Raw genomic sequence first — 22252 nt, forward strand, 5'->3', positions numbered from 1 at the left:
AGTGGTTCTCAACCTTGGCCGCATATCTGAATCACCTGAGCATCTTTACAAAACCGAGGCCTGAGCTACAAAACACTAATTGGTTTGGGGTGTAGCCTGGGCACTGAGGCTCTGCAAAGCTGCCCGGGCGATTCGTATGTACAGCTCAGGTTGACAATGAGAGTTTTAGGAGCACTCAGCAGTCCCACAGGCTCGACTTTGCAGCTGGGGAACAAAAACTACAGCTGGCCCTGGCTGCTTATTGGCAAAGCTCTCTGGCACGGCTGTTTTGAGGCAACCAGAGATCTCACTGCAACGGCAAGGCCAGAGTTGGCACTGCAGACGGTGTTCCCGCCAGGATGGGGCTGGAGGGAGCCCACCTGGACTGCCGTGCACACCTAGAGGAGCTCAATCCCATTCGTTTGCTGGATCCAAACTGGAGCCTCTGAATGGGAGAGCCAGGCTCCCCCCCTGCGCTAGACAGAGGGCTGGTTGTAATGGATCAGAGCAGAATAAAAGGATAAGCCTGGAAATGGCTATGTGAGTCACTCAAACAAGCATTTTTTGAGAATTATAGTTACAGTGTGTCAGGCATTGTGCAAGGATCTGCAGATAAAAAGATAAGGTCTGACCGTCCTTGCCCAAGCGAAATGGCTCAGAGTGAATGCCATATAATATTTCAAAATATGTTATTTGTCAGAAGGCTTTAAATAAACCAAAGGGAGGGGGGACCCTTCAGTTGCATATCTGAGCTGTTGGCATTTCTAGTTCAGAGGGATGAATAGAACATCATTGTGTTGTATGGGCACAAGTACAGCAGAAAAAAAGATGCTTGGAGCCGTGAGCCGAACGTGAATCAGCAATCTCATTCTATTGTTCAGAAAATAATTATGATGCTGGGAGTATGCTGGAAAAATGTTCAGGGGGATGGAATAAGGAATATAAGTTTGGATAAATAAGTGCAAACCAGGGAAAATAGCAAAGTATTTTTTAATGCCTACAAAAAAAGAATCATGCAGAAAAGCCCTTCCCCCCAGCAGGAAGCAGACACTGGCTAAAACACTGCCTCTTGTTTTTGGCTTCCTGGGCTCAAATGAATGTAAAAAAAAAAAACTCACAGAGGATTTAGGGAAGGCTGGGTTATAACTATGGAAAATACAACCCATAAGAAGGGAGATGATTTAGACGCCCTGTGGGCAACCTCTCATGACCTGGAAGTAGAGCTGCCCTCGCTTCGTAACTAAGAAATGTTTCTTGAGTATCTGCTATGTGCTGATCACTGGGCCAGCTGGTGGAGAGAGGAAAGGAGTGGCCCCTGCCTTTGGAAGACCTTCTTATCTGTGGCAATGAGCAGGGAAGTGCAGAGACACTATAAATCACTGGTTGTCAAACTCCAGCATGCATCAGCATCATCACCAGGAGGGCGTGTTAAACACAGGCTGCTGCGCCCCATCCATGGAGCTTCTGCTTCAGTATGTGCTGAGCCTGAGCATCTGCATTTCTAAAGAGTTCCCAGGTGATGCTTATGCTGCTGTTCTGAGAACCACACTTTGAGAACCCCGCTCTAAGGAAATAAGGATACGGAGCGAGAGAGGAGGGTGAGCGTGAGCTGACTACAGAAGTCCACTGGAAAGGTGCAGTTGATCTGTTGGTACAATGAAGATGCCACTTTTTAAATGTGTTCTCCAGTAGTCAGCTTATGGGTTTTTAATTAGCAACATGCTTTGAATAAGCCACACTGGCCATGATTTTGCCACGACCCAAGGAAGGGTGGCAAGAGGCAGGGGAAGAAGCTTCTCTGCAGGCCTGTGGAAGTCAAATTGGACATAACACAGCAGTGAATCCAACATAGCAACAGGTAAGAGCGTGGCAGGAGGGTGACCTATCCCCACACTCATGCTCATTCTGAAGTTCTCAGCAGAATCAGCTGGGAGGCCTTTTCTAGGTGCACATGCCTCAGCCAGCCCTAGAGATGGGGAGCAAGTCTCTTCTGCCGATTCTGCCATGAACCCCCTCCTGTGATTTAAGAACCACTTTTTCTACAGCCTCCATGATTGTGCCCCAAACTTATACGTTAGCAGAGTGCAAAGCCAACCTCTCTGAAAATGTAAAACTCCTGCACAAAACGTGCCTCGTCACTTTATTACTACAGCACTTGTATCTCAAATGCAAGGAAACTCACTTAAAATCCAAGTGACCTTCCGAGGAGGTTAACTGTTCACCAACATAGCCTAATGCCTTGGCAAACAGCTTCTTGCTGGTAAGGTTTAGACAAGGCTGACTGTGCCTTGGAAAGAAATGTGGATGCCTGTCCAACAACAAGTATAGCCTACCAAGAGGGCACCTCAGTTCCTCTAACATGCTCCCAGATGTTTTAGGCTGTGGCTCCCAGTATGTGATTCCTGGGGAGTTTAGTCAGATCACCTGGGAACTTGTTAGAAATACAGACACTCAGACCCACCCACCCCCGTGCCCAGACTAGCTGACTCAGAATTTCTGGGGCTGAAGCCCAGCCGTCTGCTTGCTATCACAAGCCCTCCATGTGCTTGCCCAGGTCTGAGAACCACTAGTTTAGTTTATATGTAGCTTCATTGCTACTTATAAGTCAGAAACAAAAAGGGATGGAAAAAGCAGGCTACCTGTCATTTATAGATCTACTCAGCTGAGTATTCTGGCATATTAAACATTTCTTGTTTATTTGTCAGATTTTCACCTAAGATACTAATATCAGACCAACTTCTTGATGACCTTTGGCAATCCCATAATTCTCAGTGATGATGGGATTCACTGCATCGCCCTTCTTAGGTGATGCAAGGGCTGTATTCTTGTACTTTACAGAGGCTTCATCAAAACACCCCCCCCCCATGTGATAGGGTCTCAGGAAGCCCTTCTGAATGACAGTCAAGTCTTATTTATTCCAAAGACTGGTTTCTGTCCCGCAAAAGCCTCTCTGTGTCGCATTCTCTTATTCTCTGCTCCACAGTAGTAAGCCAGGCTGACTCATTTACCTGGGGGAAGTTGAGAGATCAAATTATGTGGCCATGGTCTCACAAAGAGTGAGGGGTGAAATGAGCTGATGTAAACCACACCCTTGTACTTTTCACAGATTCCCAAACCTGTTACCGCCACAGTTCCCAAACTCTGTACCAAGGCACTCTGGGAGCGTCACACACACCCATAGGAACACAATGGGATGTCTTTCATTTTTGAGGGAAACACAGCAACAACTGTTGGACACCTCAAATACTGTTTGGCTGTTTGGACCTAATGACTTAATAAGTAGAATGTTTAAGTATTTTTTTTGACCTGGGGTCACTCTGAAAAAAAGTACTGAAATTGTAAGGGTGCCATGAAGTGAGAAAGTTGCGAACCTCAGTATTCTAGAATCATTGACCTCAGAATGAGGTATGTTTTCACTGTACACCTTCTGGTCAGGATCATACATATGAGCCAGAATATTTAAGGAAATAGACATTCAAAATTTAACTTAAATTTCAGGGGGAGGGGGGAAACAATAAGAAAATTATAACATAAATTATACATGAATCTTTTAGAGCCTTCTTTTCTTTCTTAACCTTCCTACCTAGATTCACCCAGCCCAATTCCCTAACTCATCCCTTAACTACGGTTCCTTTAATTTCTAAAAAAAATAAAATAACAACCTAAATTCCCATTGGGTGCCCCAGTCCTTTCTTTCTTTATGTCCTAAACACAATGGATTAAGTCTTACAAATTTGAGTTAATAATGGCTCTGGTGCATTCCTGAAAATCACCTTTAAAAAAGATCATTGAAAAACAAAATCTAGGCTGGGCTGTAGTATGTCTATCACACCTCACAGGAAACCATAGATATTTGCCAATACAGTTAGCCAAAGAGAACTTCATCAAGCAGTATCAAACAAGAAGCCCACGAAGGGGAAACAGAGACTGTGTAAAGTTTAGAAGGAATATTTCTGTAGGAACTTTGCTGTGTAGTCCTCCTCCCCCACCCAGCACTTGGCATAAACAACTATAACTATATTTATCAGGAGAATTTTATTTTATCTTCAAGGAATTTTAGGGGCAAAGGAGTGTTGCTAACACCTCCTTAGGAAGATTCTTCTTTTTATCCCAGAGTTAAAAATCTGCAAGGAGCTCCCCATGGAATCCAGAAGCAGCAAAGCATTAGCTCAGCCTGGGCCTGGCTAGCACCCCAGGGTGTAGACAGCGCCATCAAGTGGTCACATGCTAGAGTCTTTCCTCATGAAGCTGTCCTGGGTTGGGGAAAGGAGTGGGTTCTTGTTTGTTGCTGTTGTCTTATTCATCGCCCAACGCTTTTAAGAAATCAATAACACATTATTTGCTTTACTTCTAATGTTTTATTTTCCTATTCTTGTTTGTTGTTTTTCATGCACATGTCTCAGTGAGTCACCTAACCACAATTATATATTCAGGCATCTGGTGGTTCTGTGTGGTACCCTCATTCCTCAGGAGTTATTTAACTCCCCTGACATGATGAATGTGTTTCCAGCAGCCCCTTCAATACACACACACACACACACACACACACACACACACACACACAAGCATACACACACCCGCACACGCTTTATTTTCCTTGGCACGGGAAGCTACCCTGCTCTCCACCAGGTGTCAGTAGCGTCAGTTTTAATCGCTTGCTTTGGCCAACAGGGCATCTGTTGTAGTTGTTTCTCCTGCTGCGTTACACGGTTCCTCAAACCACCCATCTGCTTCCCTTTAAGAGACTAGCTTCGATCTCTTAGAGGCATTCAGAGAGGGTAGTCCACCTGCAGAGAAAGGTAGCTGTAAAGAAAACATGCTATAAACGGAGCAGGCAGTCAAGTTGATTCTTTTAGAGTCGGCCTCATAAAATTTTTACTGACTGGTTTTTTTCTCGAGTTTTCTATCACTATATTATGTGGCTAGAAATTGTTCCAAGTTTCACTCAGTGTGACAATAAATTAGATGTAGCAGATCGTTTTAGATTCACGGGGGGGCTTTTTTGTTTGTTTTAAGGCCCACTCTGACCCCAAGAGCCCCACTCCCCCCCATTGCTGACCTAGTTCTCAAAGCAGAAACAGAATTTATTCAGACCGTTGCCCCAGAAGGCTGCATGCAAGAAGGGAGGATTCTACCGTGTGTCGTCGAGTGTGCTTATCCTATCTAACTCTTGCACTCTCTCTGTAGTGAATGACCTGATGCCTCCTGGCTGTTAACATCCCCTGTGTCATTCTATTGGTCAGTGTCTGGGCCCAGCCTCCTGCCAGGCCATGATGACTTTGCAGAAAAGAGAAAAGGAGAAAGAGAAGGGAAGAGAGACAGAGAGGAGCAATGATTTGGCATGGGCCTGGGTTAAGATGAAGAGTAGAAATGAGCCCCATAATAAGATTGTTGAGCTTGAATTAAAAGGGACGGGTGAGGTGGAAGTAAAGATTAATCGTTTTGCCAAGAACAAAATAATCAGCTGCAGCAAATTAAGCTCAAATTCAACCACAGATCCTGGATGTATTGTCTCACTCCCTCAAGGCAAAACACAGTGACTGTGGAAAATCTGAAATGCAAATAATAACTTTGTCATTCAATAGCCATTTGCTGATGTCTCTGATGCCCTCCCACCATACCCAGCAGAGGAGCCTGACCCTGCCTTCTGCTCCAAGAAATGACCCACTAGAACTAACAGCTGAGCCACAGCACAAGGCTGAGTTTCTACTATTTTTCCGTATGTTTATTCATCAACTCAGTCTTATGGCCCTTTTTAGCCAGACCCATCCCCACTCTAACTGTGCTGGCTTTTAATTTTTTTTTCTATTAGTTATTTGTTTATGCTACACTCCCAAATAGGGTTGGTTTTACCAAGTGAAAAAGGTGAATCACAGTGTGGTGTAATTTGAATACACCTTGCCTCTCTTCTCTTCTATTTGAGTTCTCAAGTTATTACCATTGTCAGAAATTCAACCATTATATATTCACTTCAATGGATCCCAGGTTTACTATTAAAATGCAAAAACATCAGGGAAGGACAACTTGGCCACATTAGGAATGCTATAAAATTGGGTACAAATTCATCTGTGTACCCAACCTCCCTTGCCCCTCAAAACAAATTCAAATGAACAGAAAAGCTAACCTTGAAAGGGAAAAAAAAATTACAGAAGGTAAAATTCAGTCTTGGACAAGGAGAATGGCAGAGGAGAGGGGAGCAATTCCAACCCCATTTTATCTTGGGAATGATGAGGTCTAGGGAGGGGCTTCTGTGCTGCTGTGAGTTTCTAAATCACCTCAGGGCCCTTCGCAGTGGAGGCCAGATCACAGCGCTGGGGCTATGACTGGGGCTGGCCAGGAGGTGAGTAGATCAGAGTAACAGTGACCGTAATAATGGAGAAATCTCCCCATAACTAACATTGGGGTCCTAGTTTTCCATTGACGAAGCATCTTCAAATTCCCATCATAGCCTAAAGGGCAGGAACTGTGATTCCACTTTCCAAATGAGGCTCAGAGGGTTAAGCCACCCGTCTGAGATGGCCACACTGCTGAGCTGAGACTCCAAGGCCCCTGGCATGACTCCCGGCCCGAGGGTCTTTCCTCCATATCTGGGATTGAACTTGTCCTTACAAATGTTTCCCGAACCTCAGGGTGAAAGGTGTGATGGAAATGGGCGTTCTGCTCTGAGGGGAAGGGGACAGAAGGGAAACTCGAGGAGGGAGAGGAGAGCTTTTCAGAATGGGGACAAGAGGCACCCAGTGGAATTCCACAACCGCTTTGCCCTCCTAGCGTGGGGTGCAACCCACTAAACAGACATCATTTGTCGTCACCCAACTGTGTTTGCAGATGCCATAGGCAGAGCAGTGGCAATGTCGAAGTGGGGACAGGGTGGGGCGAGGGGCCGTGGCCCTACCCCATAGGTCCAGTAATGCCCAATGCCCCACAATACCCAACAAACTTTGTAACAACAGTTGCTTGCTATGTAAGTGCAACTTCAAGGCACATCCCCAAGCTATGCCTTCCACTCACACCACCATGACCTCTAAAATCCTTCTATTTAGGAAGCATAGGGTGTGCACGTTTGCTTAGTGCCAAGTGAGAGGGTGGGTCTGTCCTCCTCTGAGAGACTTCCTGGCGTTCATTATCTCAACTGAGAGTCTGCAATAGCCGAACATGTGAGCATGTGACCCTGTACACTGAACCAAGAGATTTGCCTATGGAAGTTTCCCCACCACCACCTCCAGCCCACGCATGGCTTCCTCTGGCTGCCGTGAAGCAGCCGCTGAAGCGTTAACAGATGGACCCTGCCTGCGTCACCATACGGACCCCTCGGGCTGCGTGGTGCTCTTGTACCCTTTCTCCTGAGAGAGCCAAGGAAAGGCAAACTAAGGAAGGTGACCTTAAGAAGACCACAAATGCCTTCTTGAGAAAAGTGCACGTAGAGATGCGGGGTGGGGCGGGGAGTGCAGTGTTTCATTTTAATTAGTATGTACAGATTGTATAAACAATGACTCACTAGGTCCATACGGAAAGATTTTTTAGGGGGTAATTTTTGCGGTTGCCCTTCCAATGTCACAGTTTCTATTGGGGAAAGGGAAACACAAGGGGACAATGGGCATGCAGTTGGGGATGGGGCACGCGGTCCACAGGGCACTGGAGCTTTACAAGGTGGAGTTAGGGGTGTCCTCTCTGGCCCTAGTCTCTCTAGCTCTGCAAACTTGAACACGCAGGCAGGAAAACAGCAGTGCTCCCACGCAGAGGTGCCACCAGAGCGTTAGCCTCCTGAGGAGTCCTCCCCCGCACTGTGGCAGAGCGATCTGTCTCAGACAAGGGCTTTCCCTTAAGGACCTTCCAGGGCTCCCCATTTCCCAAAGGACAAAGTCCAACCTTATAGCAAACCTTTCAAAACCCTTCACCACCTGGCCCCGAACATTTGCAGCTTCATTCTTGGCCACTTCCTGCCGCCTCCACACCCCAAGTGATACCTCCTGTGCCAAGCTGCTGTCCCTTTTGCTCTTCTGTGGCGCGTGAGCCACACCTTTCATCCCAGAGGACTGACTCAGCCCTGAGTGTTTCTCAGCACCGCCCCCTTGGCCCGTGGCATCTGCGCCTTGTATTTTTAACTGCTCCTTGCCAGTAGGTTCTGCCTTTTCAGGCAGCTTGTAAAAGGGGTTGTAAATCCCGTGAGGCCTGAGAGCCTGTGGTCTTAACCTATTTGCCTCCCTGGTGTTTATTCCAGTATTAAATGCTCCTCTCACATTCATCACTGTCTCAGTATTTCTCCCTCCTAAATGTCACTTGAATCGCACCACCGCCACTGCCACCAGGGGAGTTCTAGCCACCTTCCCCTCTGCCCCAGACCTGCTGTAGCCCCCAGACCGGTCTGCTTTCACTCAGCAGCCACGGTGAAGCTTTAAAAGCTGGAACCGGATCATATTGCTCCCTTGCTTAAAAGCTGCATGATTTAAAGGAGTTTCCCAGTTTTTCTATACAAGGCTCATTCTGGCAGAGTATCCCATGTGCCTCAGGAGTGCAGGGGTGAGAATAAAGCATTAAATCATGGGACAGGGAAGGGCCTGTTGAAAAGAAAAGCCTTCAGGTCCAGGGTCGCCTCCGCTGAGAAGCCTTTCCAGATAACCCCAGGAAGAAATGACCTCTCTTTCTTCTGTGCCCCAGTCTGCTCTGATGAGACACTTAAGGGGGAACCTATATACCTTCTGGCATTTTTTTATTGTGATTCTCTCCCTGTTAGATGGAAAGCCCCTGATGGACAGGCTGGAGAGCTATCTTTGGACAAAGCTAGGGGAATGGCAGAGCAGATAGGCCCTCAATCAAAGCCTCTCGGCAGACCAACCCAGTTAATGACTCATGTAAAAGGGATATTCTCCATTTCAAGAGCACTTGCCTAGGAGAGGAAATCGGATGTCATTCCCCTCCTCAATGTCGTGGGTGCTAAAGTGCCGAAGCTGTTAAAGGGCCATCAACGTTGAAGGGACTGGTGCACAGACCCTCGCAGGACCTAGCTGAAGACTTCCTGGCCTGTTCTAACGAATGATCTGCAATCCTGTGGCTCGCCCTTCCTGGAGAGAGAGCTCGTTGCCAATCTCTCGTTAGCGTAGTCCTCCCTCCCCCTTCGAACACATCCCCACCAACGCTTCCTCCTCACTGCCCTACTTGGTGAGCCTCTTTGCTGTGTTTGTTGCCCTTCCGGGCAAACACAAGAGCTCTGCCTTCTTTAGGACTAAGCTCTTTGCATTTTGTTTTTTCCTCTGGCCCCATGAGCAGCTGGTGAACCCCAGACTCCAGCCATGGCTCTGGAAAGGACCTTCTCTGCTTCCGCTCCTCAGCACAGAGCACTCTGCTGACGCCGTGCCCCGTATCATAGGACCAGCAGAACGTGTGGCCCTGGACACCTGCCTCCTCTGGGGGATTGTCAGAGACTTTCCTGCAATTACATTTTAAAACTCTAGAGCTCATTGGAGGAAAATAGCACTAAATACTACCAAATACTAAAGTACAATAGCAGTAGTAATACTAATATACAATTAACTTTATACTAAAGGTAATAGTAGAGGAAAAGTAATACTAATAGATGATTAATGGTATAGTGATGGTAAGAATACAGTAATGCTGAAGTACTAAAGTACTAAATAGTATTATACAGTACAATGGAAGGAAAACAGTAGTAGATAAGCAAATCGAAACTAAATTGTGTGGTGTTAACATTGTTTTTGGAGCCTCAATAAGACTTTTTTCCCTGTCCCCAGATTCTTTCTGCTTCACGTGTAATTCCTTTCTATAGCTCATATGCCTATTTCTTTGAGATTCTGTAAACAAAGACACTTTCAATTGATGGTATAGCAAGACCATAACTGGAATTCTGTCACTTTACCCTCACAGTGATTAAAAAGGACACAAAACTGTTCTGACCCATTTGTATTTGTGTTGTATCTTAATGTTGGTGTATCAGTCAGGATTTGTTTGGTAGCAAGTGGCAGAAACCTGCATGGAGCCAGTGGAGGGGAAAATGGGGGTTGTTTCACTCAGGAAGGGTTGGGGGGCCCAACCCTCGGAGGGGCCGGAGGGCCGCAGCCCAGCCCCAAGGCAGCCTGAGAGCTGGGGCTCTCGGTGAATGTCGGTCCACCCGCTTTCCCACCATCAGTCAGCCTTTTTCCATGTGGTGCAGAGAGACATGGGACTAAATTAATTTCTCCTCTCCCTCACTCCTTCTCCCTCCCTCCCTTCTCTCTTTTTTCCTTTCTCCAAACATCCGGTTTGGCCACAGGTGGAGCGCTGTGAGCGCTGGGGCAGGCCCAGCCGGAGCCAAGTCCTTCCTCTCCAGAACAGACGGGAGCAACGTCCTGAGAAAACATGGCCACTCCCATGGGGTGGGGGGGGGGGGGGGTTAATGGTAGCTTGGTTTCTAAGAAGAGCAAGAGTCTAGACATTCAATAATATAAGTATGATCTGAGATCTCACCTCAGCGTGTCTCAGACCCTGGTTCCTCTCAGTCAAAACCAGAACAGGTGGGTGAGGATGGAGCAGGGAGCTTGTGTCTGGTAGCCCCTGAAATGTGAATCAGTAGCAAGAATGCATTTTCCTAGTAGTTAATATTCATCTCTCCTCCCAGGTGCCAATTCAGGTTGCTTATACCATCCCATGTCAACTTTCATTTGTTTTATTTTATTCAATTATTCAATATATATTTGTTGAGTGCCTATTTTGTATCAGACATTCTACTCAATGTGGAAGATAGAAAAATAACAAAGACAGTCCCTGCCACAAAAAGACTACAGTCTAGTGAAAGGTAGGCATATAAAAATGTAATGACCGCACATGTGACAAGAATTGTGACCAAGGTATGAACTCAATGTTGTGGTATTAAATGTGGAGCTAGAATGAATGGCCATATATAAATGCAAATTGTAAACATAATGTATATGCTTCCTCTTCCACACACTTCCTCTTCTCCAACCAGTTACTTAGCTATTCCCTCCTCAGCCAATGTTCCATGTGCAGAGTGCATTGTGGTTTACCCAGCACTTCCACTCATATTGCCTTTAAACCTCTCAGACATCAGCCTTGTAAGTAGAGCAAGTATTATTTTCCTCCTTTTGCACATGAAGAATCAGAGATTCCAGTGCTTTGCAATGACTTGTCATGATCCCACAGCTAGTATGTGACAGCATCGAACCTCTGACCCGTGCCTCGGGGCTTCAGTACTATTCCTGAGCAACCATGCCACCGCTATCTAGAACTATCCCTGAACGCAGTGATATCTAGAACTCAGTGCACAGTGATATCTAGAACTATCACTAAACGCAGAAGCCCTTCTAGAAAAAGAAAACTAATTCTGATCTCTCCCCAGCTATATTCAGGAGGACTGTGACCCGCATTCATCAGCCATCTGGTTCATCCACCTGTGCATGTTCTTCAGCATGTTTCCCTCTGTCGGGTGGGACACCTCTGGTCACCGATGCCCGCTGTGCCTCCACCCCCGATCGGAGGCCAAATCTGCCAGTTGCTCTCAGATCTCAGTCATGTAGTAGGGAGCGGAAGGAGTTGGGCTCTAACAGAGAAAGTCACAAATGGGACACTGTGAATACAGATTTTCATTCTCTAGAGCAGTGTGCCTCATACTTTAAAAGTGCACATCAGTCGCCTGTGTGTCTTATCCAAATACAGGTCTAATGGAGTAGTTTCGAGATGGGACCCGAGTTTTCTAACAAGCTCCCAGGCAAGGCAAGGATCCCGATTGAAGATGCTAATACGCACATCACAGTGATGCTTGGGAAAAACAGCAAGTCAGTGTGCTGGTGGTTTTCTTTAAAACTTAAAAATAGACATGTGCTCTTGAATAAAATTATTTTAAAAAACATGTTTCGAGAAGGAACCCTGAGACCTTACAGACGTACACCCATCACATAGCCCTTATGCTTCGCCTCCCCCAGGCCTGACTCCAGAGTCTCAGGTTGCTGATTAATGCATGTGTATTTGTGGAACAAAACCATTGTGGAAAATGCAGGTTATAACCTGTGGTGTTTTTTCTTGTCTTTTTCTTTGTAGGAGATGTGAGTGAAAAAAAAGGTCCAGAATGATTACTAACCTATGACTCCCAACAGTATGACAGGTATCTATATTTTTTAAATTTTCTTTGTGTGTCTCCATTTTTGTTCCACTAAAAGAGAAATTTAAGGTGCCTAGAAGGCTACCTGAGAGTCTTAGCTGCAATAATTTTCAAACCAACAAGTGTTATTAAATGCAAATGCGTCCTGGGAACACATCCCTCTAAATGGGCTTTCGTATTCAGAAACTGTGAGATGTGTCATCGCCGCTGACATGAGGGGGAGGAAATGATAATTCACTATCAAAGGCTAGTTTTAGCCATTATAGGATCGCCCTTGCGCACTAAATACATTCTCTCTTTGCATTCGTTCAGATCAATATAATAAATGGCTCTATACCCTCACAAACCAGAGTCCAGGCATCTTTCCCAAAGTGGGCTCCTCAGTCCATTCAGCAGTAGAGTGAGAATGGGATAGGATTGGGTCGCATAAGGTAAAGTGAGATAGAAACTCTTAGCAAAGGGCAGAGAAGCAACCAAGTGGCCGCTGAGGATCATGACATTGCTGTGGCATGAATTCTTGGTGCAATGACATGGAACAGAGGTTGCAAACCGAAAGGCCCCAGGAGCCAGGCCAGCACACCTGTGCCTGAAGCAGACTGGGCAGACAAACAGAACTCTGTTCTCTGAAAAGAAGCCATTCCTCCACGCTAGGCCATCACCGACAGGCAGAGTTGAAGCCAAGTGTGTCCGGAGATTTTGAATTTTCAAAAGTTAGAAAGCCAGGTCTTAAATAAAACACTCCCAATTATAAATGGAAGCAATAAACATATAAACATATCAAAAACTCATGGGCCAGTCAAATGTCTGCTGACCAGAATCAGCCCACAGACTGTCAGTTGACAGCCTCTGCTATTTGCCCTCTAGCCTAGCACCAAGCCCATGACTGTCCTTTTGGTTACTATGGCAGGAGGGCAGGTACCCACAGACTTGGCATGTCATGGGTGCACACTCACTTTTGATAATGTATTTATGTCACCTCCCCACCCAGTGACAAACTAAATATACAGGACAATTCCTCCCAGAATTCATTCCCCTGTAGAACTGAAACATTGGAGCCACTGCAAGTTGTCACTCTGCCTTCTAGAAGTTTACAAGCCTTATATAATGGCCATAATCTTACATCTCCCAACATCACTGCCCCACCTCTCTACCTGTCTACACTTGAGTTCCTGGCGCAACAACAAGATCAAGCGCCTGGGCAAGCCAGACTATGATTCACACCCTTAAGAAGTGAGGGTCCCAGAATCACCTTCTGATCTTAATTCTCACTAACAGCCACCACAATATACCCACTCCCATTTCTATTCCACTGCCAGCCTGACCAATATTTTCCCCCACTTAAATCTCACACTTTTCTATGTCATACCCCTGTTACTATTCCGTGGAAAATTTCTGTAGATCAAGCTGGCTAAGCCTCCATGTATATGCTGCTCTGAGTGGGCATCTCAACAAGGCGTGATGGCAAAGTCTTTGCAGCCCCAGGTTTGTGTAAGCACATGGATGTCAGACAGCAGTCCCGAAAACCAAGGGAAGTGGCCTGTGTGACAAAGGACAGTGTGGGATCAAGTGCTACACAACAGTATCTCTCTACTCCATGATAATTTGCCTCCCTGATTAAGCCTCCAAAGTTAGTCTCAAAGAACGTACCCTCCTGAGACATATGAACATGGTAATACTTGATATGAAGTGGGTGATCCAATGGATTCTTCTTGCTTTGAGGTTGGTTCTAGATAGAATGTAGTACTGAACTTCCATCCAACATTCTTATAGAGCAGGGGCTAGATAGTAAATATCTCTGGCTTTACATGCTACTCAGTTCTGTTGTTGTAGCATGAAAAGCCATGGACTATGTATAAATAAACAAATGGACCTGGCTGTGTTTCAATAAAACTTTATTTACAATACAGGTAGCAAGCCAGTTTTGGTCCAAGAACTATTGTTTGCAGACCCCTATTCTAGAGTCCAAGATAGTCCAGACGATCTTGCTATTGAGCAGAACCCTCAAGACCAAGCCAGCTTTCAGCCAATCACGTGAAAGCTGGATGCTTTCCTTGCAGGCTGGGCTGGAACTCCAGCTGCCTCCCAGTGGAGAAGGGAGCTTTTGTTCCCAGCATTCACTTCACAGAGTAGAAACTAACAGTAGTTCTATTTTCAAAAGGAGTCTACCCCATACATACACATATATACTCAGTATATGTTAACGGACTCGGCTGAGAAAATCATCACTTTATACTTCTTGTGGATAAAGTAGAAGTACCCTTTTCCCTCTCTCTTTTGCTGTGGACTCGAACTACATGTTTATTTTACGAAACCTAAAATGAGACCAAAATAAAGTTTTAAGACATCGGAACTAAGCACTTGCTTTAGGAGCATAATTTAAAGGGCAAATATGAATAGTTTCTCCTTTGAAAAACATAATAGGTAATATTGTTATGCAATATAGAAAATCAATTAACCTTTATGAAAAGAAAACCATAGTTTAAATGAACAGGAAAAAGAACACGATCTATTTTCCTAACGCCAAGCAAACCAGCATTTTCAAATAAAGTGCTGCCTCAAACACAATACGTATTAAAGTTATATATTTTGTATTAACTCAAGTGGAAAATTGTTTATTTTCTGGGGTTATTTAATTTCAGCTACAATGGAGTTGGATGGTGCCAAAATTTTCTCATTGATTTATTTCACCTAATTTGAAATTAGGGCTATATGAAATAACTCACTGAAAAATACTGATTTATAAAGAAGAAAGTAAGAAAGTGCCTTAATATATTTTATTTGTCTGGAATTAAGTGCTGTTTCCTAGATAATCTGAGGGGAATTCTACTAACATTTATGGCATTAAAATGAGCTCTACTCTGCATAAAACCATGATTCACAGCATAAAGGAATTTGTCCTAAGCTATGAATACCTGAAATGTTAAATAGAAAAAATAGAGGCCTTTTTTGGCCTTGGTTGAAAAGGAAACAAGAACTCAGACTCCTCTAAATGTGCCTGGAAGGCCAAACAGAAGGATTTAGTATACTGGCACTGAATCTGTTTCCATGAAGTTATTTTATGATATAAAGTTAGTCCTGTTGTGAAGTTGTCTTCTGCTTTTTTTTCTCTCAAGGCATTACTGTTGAATGCATCCCACATAGCAGGGGAGGGATGTTTGCAAGGATATGGCAGGAGAGTCTCTGTTGTTGCCCAAGTATATTCATTGTCATCTTCAGAGCATTTGCTTGCATGTTTGCTTGTTTGGGGTGGGGTGTTTTCTAAGTAACATGAAGGATTACACAGGTTTTTTTTAACTTAACATTTCCCATTAATCTTGAGGTTAAATATTTCTCATGTAACTAAGCAAGTTACCTAATCTGTCTAGATCTTGAGTTCTTATCAATTAAATGAGAAAAGTGAAACTAATTTATCTCTAGTTTCCCTTTCACTTTTATGACTAGATTATCTACACTTAAAATATGAAGATGTATAAATCACATTGCCATAAAGTGAGACGTGAGCATACTACTGGTTGGGTGTAAAGGGAAGGGTACTGGAGCAATGCAGTATTGCTTTGAGACTATCCTACTGGACAAGTTTTCCAGAGTCAAACAAAACATTTAATTTGGGAAAACTCAGTGCTTTATTATAAAGCCCATGTCATTTTTCAAAGGTGGCACTACAAGTGTTCCTTGGGCATTTCAATGGCTCCTTAATGACCATATCATTCCTTCAGAAATAGAATCACAAGCCCTGTCTGGGTAGCTCAGTTGGTTAGATTGTGCTCACAATACAACAAGGTTGTGGGTTTGATCTCTGATCAGGGCACATACAAGAATCAACCAATGAATGCATCAGTGAGTGGAACAACAAACTGATGTTTCTCTCTCTCGCCCCCCCTTCCTTTCTCTCTCTAATATCAATAAATTAAAAAGAAGGGAGGGAGGGAGAAAGGGAGGGAGAGAGGGAGCGAGGGAGGGAGGGAGGAAATCACTGTTGTGTTTATATCCTACAACCTAAGTAGAATGTCTGTTCATGGGATCAGAAAGTTGTTGACAGAAAAATAATGGCACACCGAAATATAACTAATGTCAACAGTGTACATATTGTTAACATTTCCCATTGTCGGTAAATAGTAAAGTAGGATTTTGTTCATGGCAACTTAGTCATCCATCATACAGTGATACAGTCCCTAATTGTTAGGCCTCTATGTTATGCAAGTAATCTTATAGTGAACTGCATTGTACATAATGTTGCACCTCTCATTATTTCCTCAGGACCAAATTCTAAGTAAAAGGAATTACTAGGTCAGAGGGACTGAGCTTTAAAAACCTTTTCTGTTGCAAAATTGTAACCATATTATTGGACCAGTTGAGACACCCATCAGCAGTGTCCATTTCATCACATACTCTCCAACTTCGGATTTTGGAGGGAGGCGGTAGTTTTTTGTTTTGTTTTGTTTTGTTTAATCCTCAACCAAGGACACTTTTTTCATTGCTTTTTAGAGAGGGAAGAAGAGGGAGAGGAAGGGAGAGAGAAAAACATCATCTCTAATGAATATGTGATGTTATTTTGCTCGCAGTGAGCCAAGAGTTATTTTTCTATGCCACCAGCACCTGCCACACCCCCAAATGGAAAGTCCCAGGCTCATGTTTTATCCATCTTGGCTTTTGTTTCCAGTCTTGGCCATGAGGACATATTCTTGCTCTAAAATTTGGCTATACTGCTGAAGGGATACTAGTGCGGAAGTCCAGCTCCCAACAAGGTAGAGGGCAGCTGCGTTCCCGCCCTGAGGCTGGCACTGAGCTGAGAGTCATTTTCTCCAGGCCTCACACTTTACACATTAGCAGGCAAAGGCCAGAGTGGTGAAGTCCCTTGCCCAAGGTCACCACAGTGAACGGTAGAGTGTTTGGACCATCAGCACCCCCTGCATCTGCCAATAAAAGGAAATTTTTAAAAACTGCTGGCTTCCCACCATTAGATTTTGTTCTTCTTGTATAGTATCAAATTTTGGTTCCCAGTGTTCTGCCAAGACCCTCTTGGTATTCCCACCACCACCACCTCCCTTGAATCCTTTGGCTTCAAACATTTTAACCTGCCAAACTGCATTTATTAAGTAATAAAATTCATTGCCTACTTTTACTAATCAAAAACATATATAATCTGATATTTTTGATGAGCAGGATGAAATGACCAATGTTCCCACACTACACAGATATATAGAAAAATTGCTGTCTATTTTTTAAAAATTAGAAGGCATAAGATTTTTCATGAAAGTGGCATAGCTGCCTCATATCATTGTATAATATCCCTTGGGCCTTTTCAAACTTCATAAATTGCTCTTAGTTTTTATCAGTACTATTTTTATGGACCGCAAGTTAAAGACTATTTGCATAAGGAAATTCTGAATATTCTGTGCTCTAATTTTCTCAACTGTAAGTAGGAGTTAGACTTCTATAACATTTAGCTAAATAGAACTGTAAATGAAGCCATCAGAATTCCAATTACTGCTGGCACTACCTTTAATCAAAAAAGTCTTTCAGTATTATTATAAAATCGTTCTTCAAAGATTATATCTATGTAAATGAATATAAAAGAGCCTATCATACTCAGTAATGCATAATGAAAATATTCATGAGAATTTCAATCATTTGATACTGTGTACCAAATTAGATCAAGAAATCATTGGCATAAATCAGAACATTAGTAAATTCTTTGAGTTTTTTCAACAGAAAATTATAATTAAATTTAACAGTAGAGCATCTAAGATAATGGATTCTAGGCATATACACATAACTAAGAAACAGTCCTTAACCTTTGAGGAACTCACAGTCAAGAGATATTACAGTTTCTGAACACATCAACACATATTTTTTAATACCTAAAAAGACTCGGACAGGTTTGGAATTAGAAGAAACCTTAGAGACCTTCTGATCCAATACCCTGAAATTGCATGTGGAAAAACTAAGCCCATAAACTAATGAACATGCTTCTTGCCAAGCAGCAATGCACCACACAGACATTTTTTTATTGAATTTATTGGGGAGACTTTGGTTAATAAAATTATATAAGTTGCAGCTGTACAATTCTATAATACATCATCTGTACACACAGATATTTTGGTTGTTCTCAATGATTCTTCACACTTCTCACTTTTTAAGCTTCTATTGACTCTGATTGCATTTGTACAGGATTCAATGATATAAAAGATAACGCTATTTGGCATCGTAAAGGGCCTATTAGTAAAATAATGCTCTCTGCTATAACAAAGTGAACCCCCAAACATCAGTGACTTTATACAAAAGAATTTTATATATGACTCTTGTTAAGTCCAGTATCATGTATTCTTGGTTGGTGGGTAATGTTCCCCCTGATCCTTCCTTCTTATTCCTCATTCACTTCCAGGACTTCAGAATTTTGTTTATTCAACAGGAAAAGGGAGAAAAGAAAATAAAAAGCTATATAGAGTTGCTTTATGGGCCAAATCTGAAAGTGCTGCCAAATGCTTTTATTCATACCACTGGCTAGAACTCAGTCACATGGCCTTGTCTCACTGCAAGGGAGGCTTGGAAATGCAGTGTAGCTGTGTGCCCAGGAAGGAGGGAAAGCACAAGTTTTGATGGTGAATCTGTCATAAATGGCTATAGAAATGTTGCATAATATGGAAGTAAGCGAGGTCAGGGAGGACTTGGTCTTTATATTAAAGTCATCTTTTTGTTTAAAAAATTTGTCTGTTACAGTCCTCCAAACCTTCTTTGGGTAGCATCAACATCTCTAGATAGAGCTAGAATTATTGATTTTGCCTACTTTCCTAGTTGCTGCTGGAGTTGATATGGTATAGTTAAAAGAACATAGACTTTGGAGTCATGTGTACTTGGGTTCAAATCCCCACATATCTATATTATGAATTTGAGAAGATTGCTTAAGCTCTTGGAATCCCCATTCCCTTATTGTAAAACAGGGACAACAAGCATCTTAGAGCTGTGGTACAACTCTAATTAAATCAGTCAGTAAGCATTTATTGAGAGCCTCCCATGTGACAAGTCCTGTGGTACAATCTAGTGGAGATAAAGAAAAAAAAAAAGCACAGAGTCCAGATGAATAAATATGTTACAGTCATTGTCACTAGTAGGCACTCAATAAATGTGAGTGTTCTTGCTTCCTTCCCCTTACCACTTTTTAATGCACGATCTGCAAATTTGACATGATTTCTTTTTTGGCGGGGGGGAGGCACGCTATGCATGAAGACAGGTTTATCCCTAGAAATTCCAAATAGAATAGTTTAGTGAATAACGACACATCTGAGAGATTGAGAGGTCAAGAGGAAAGTGTCTCAATTGTTCCTGTTGCTTTGGATCGAATTGACAGGGTGAGAATTCTGTGAAGCATGTTTAATGTGCAAGGGCTTAAAACATAATGATTTGAGCTACAAACAAATACTGGTTCAGTTCCAACAAAAGTAAACAGAGAAACATCAAAGCTGAGAGCCCCCGTCAAGGCTGGTGGCCTTTGCAAATCAGAGGAAGGTCTTCAGAGGCAGCGCATGGGTCCCTGAGGGCCAGAGGGCAGTAAGGCTGCAGTGGCCTCCCCTGCTTGCTGACAGGTCAGGAAGAGCATGCAGACCCCCCAAGAAAAGCAAGATGACAGCATCTGCCTCTCCCGCACTGCGCAGGCGTTGGTCTCCTGGCTTCTCCAGAGACCCCGCGTCGGGGAATCCTCGCCCCTCTCTGGCCCTCCTTGACTCCTTGTCTCTTGGCTCTTGTTTTATTGCTTCCTATGATTTCCGAGTAGGACAGAGGAGCTTTATATTTGTTTTGTTTGAAAGCCAGCCTATTTTTTTATACTCTTGTTTCATCCTTTCTACGAAACCCTGCTTTATTTCCCTTTATTTGTTTTTATCTTTTTCTTTTAAGTGCAGAATAGGATTGGGCGGGGGTGCCAGGAAAACAATGAGGACAACATGTCTCTGAACCAGGAGACTATATACCATCTTCACTCCAGTTATTTCTGCACCAACCATCTTTAATGCCCCCAAACCATATCTTCACATTACTGACTCTTAAAATGCAATGGAAGGGCCAAGGAAGGGTACAGGCCTGTGGTTAGATCCACCTGGGATCTAGTGTGGCTCTATCTCTTCAGCTGTGACCTTGGGAAGTTGCTTTTCCATTCTTAATACTCTGTTTTTTCATCTGTGAAATGGTGGTGATCTTTATTTATTTCAATATTAGCCTAAGTGTCAAAAGAAATAATGAAAGGTACCTAGCACCGTGGCTGAAATGTTGCAAGCCTCAGGTAATAAATGACAGAGGCGGTCATCAACCACCCCCATCTTCTGAGTATCTCCAGGCCAAATGCACCACCCCTGCCAGGAAAGCTTAAGGAGACAAAAGCAGCTGTCCTCTTATCATGTCTCAAATACATTAGAGGATGGATTTGATACATTCCATAACTAAATGCCATCTAGCTTTCCTGAACAACTCATTTCATAATTGAAGAAATAGTCACAGGTATGACTCAGAAATGGGTCTCCGGTTCCACTTTACAGGTCTAATCCTTGAGAACTTTCCATTCATTTTGAATATCCCTTTAGCATGTTTGTGAAAATCTATTACTGAAGCTTCTAGAATCCTTTTGCTGCTGGCCCGCCTCCACAATACATCTAACTGTGTCATTCCTGCCTTCACAGACGAGTCTTGCTGTAAGAAACTCAGGATACATTGGCCAGGCCTGTGATTGGCTTCATCTCTGTTTTCGGGCAGGGGCAGTTGTAGCCATAGTACATTTCCTCTCCTCTCAAACCACGCAGTTCATAGCATGTGTAATTGAGACCTGCTTAAGATTCCAGGTTTCCAAGATTAAGAATATGCTGTGCTTTCTGACCCTGTCAGGCCCCAACCCATCACAAGAATTTTCCATGTGCCACAAGTTAGTTGAGGAAAGGCTTTTGATCTCCAGATTCCCTGACCAAGAGGACAAGAATTAAATTGCCAGAGTATGGGGCTCCTGGACCTGGGTCAGTTTGGTCTCATCCAATGATAATGTCACCAAACATACGTCCTAATTAGTCTTCTCCATTATTTATCTCTCTCCTTCTCTCCCTTCTTTTCCCTCTCCCTCTCCCTCTCTCTTTCCATCTAAGGGTCTGGTCTACCTAGCATCCTTATAGATTTCACCACCGTCCTCCACTCCCTTTGTTCACATCATACCATAGTGCCAGAATTGCCCACAAACCATAGAATACCATCATTTGCCACTGCCCAGGGCTGGTTTAGAAAGTCTGTCGACTATCTTGGCACAAGGAACCATGTGACTGCTTCAGCCCAATATTGCTTTATCGTAAATAATCAGCAGCTGTCTTAATCTTGATGGCAGAGTATAGATATGAAAGACAGGGCCTCCTGGTTCTGGAAACAAGGATCTTGCTAGATGGGGGCTCCCTGACTTCACTGCTTCACACTGAACTGTCTGGGCTCTCCCTGTGTTGGGTAAGAGGCTGCCAATGGATCTTTGTATTAGAAGTTAACACATTTGTGGGGTTCAAGGTTTGGCTTTGCTTATAACCATCCATGTGGCCTTGATCAAATGAGGCCACCTTCTTGGACCTCAATTTCCTTTTTTTATAAATTAGATGTTTGAACTGGTGTGAGCTCCAAGGTTTCTGTAGCCCCAACTATTTTCTGAATTTTACTACTCAGAGCCCACTGAACGAGGACAAATTGAGCTAGTTAATTTGCCTCTGAAAACAGCATGGACTATTGCCGCACCTCAAGCTACCATACATGCCCCTTGCTGATGGTCAGAAGAACAAGGATAAAATGAGGAACAAGGTGAAATGATTCAGGAAGTAAAGCTAGTGTGGGTTTGCCAAGTTGGGATCCCTTCAGTTTGGTTTCATACATAAAGAAGATCAAAACCTTTTGTTTCTATGTCTTAAAATGAGAATAAATGACTCTAAAGCTAATCCATATGCTAAGTATTTTGTTCATGCTGTGCCTAGATCATTTACTTTAAATAAAAGCCTACTCAGCACGCCATCCAAATATAGATCCCCAGTGGTTCCGAGAGAAGACAGCCTGGGACTTGGGGTAACAGAAACATTTCAAACCCCTAACAAATGGGCCCTATCATAACAAAACCTACAAGCCAACGTTGGTAATAAAAAGAAAGTAAAGGTTTGTTTGGGT

At 43.5% G+C, this 22252-nt stretch overlaps 1 protein-coding gene across 7 annotated transcripts in view; it reads left to right on the top strand.

The window, feature by feature from the left end:
* Window positions 1-22252, top strand: part of THRB (thyroid hormone receptor beta) — a 330196-nt gene that overhangs the window by 222777 nt on the left and 85167 nt on the right. For all 7 annotated transcript variants that reach the window (XM_054595367.1, XM_054595374.1, XM_054595368.1 and 4 more), the window contains one exon: window positions 12025-12088. In XM_054595367.1, the coding sequence (XP_054451342.1) occupies window positions 12067-12088 (22 nt within the window). In that variant the 5' untranslated portion in view covers window positions 12025-12066. The remainder of the gene's footprint in view (window positions 1-12024; window positions 12089-22252) is intronic.

The sequence above is a fragment of the Pteronotus mesoamericanus genome, unplaced genomic scaffold (genome assembly GCF_021234165.1).
Source record: "Pteronotus mesoamericanus isolate MK-2021 breed Mesoamerican mustached bat unplaced genomic scaffold, CSHL_Meso_final scaffold_54, whole genome shotgun sequence".
NCBI classification, from domain to species: domain Eukaryota; kingdom Metazoa; phylum Chordata; class Mammalia; order Chiroptera; family Mormoopidae; genus Pteronotus; species Pteronotus mesoamericanus.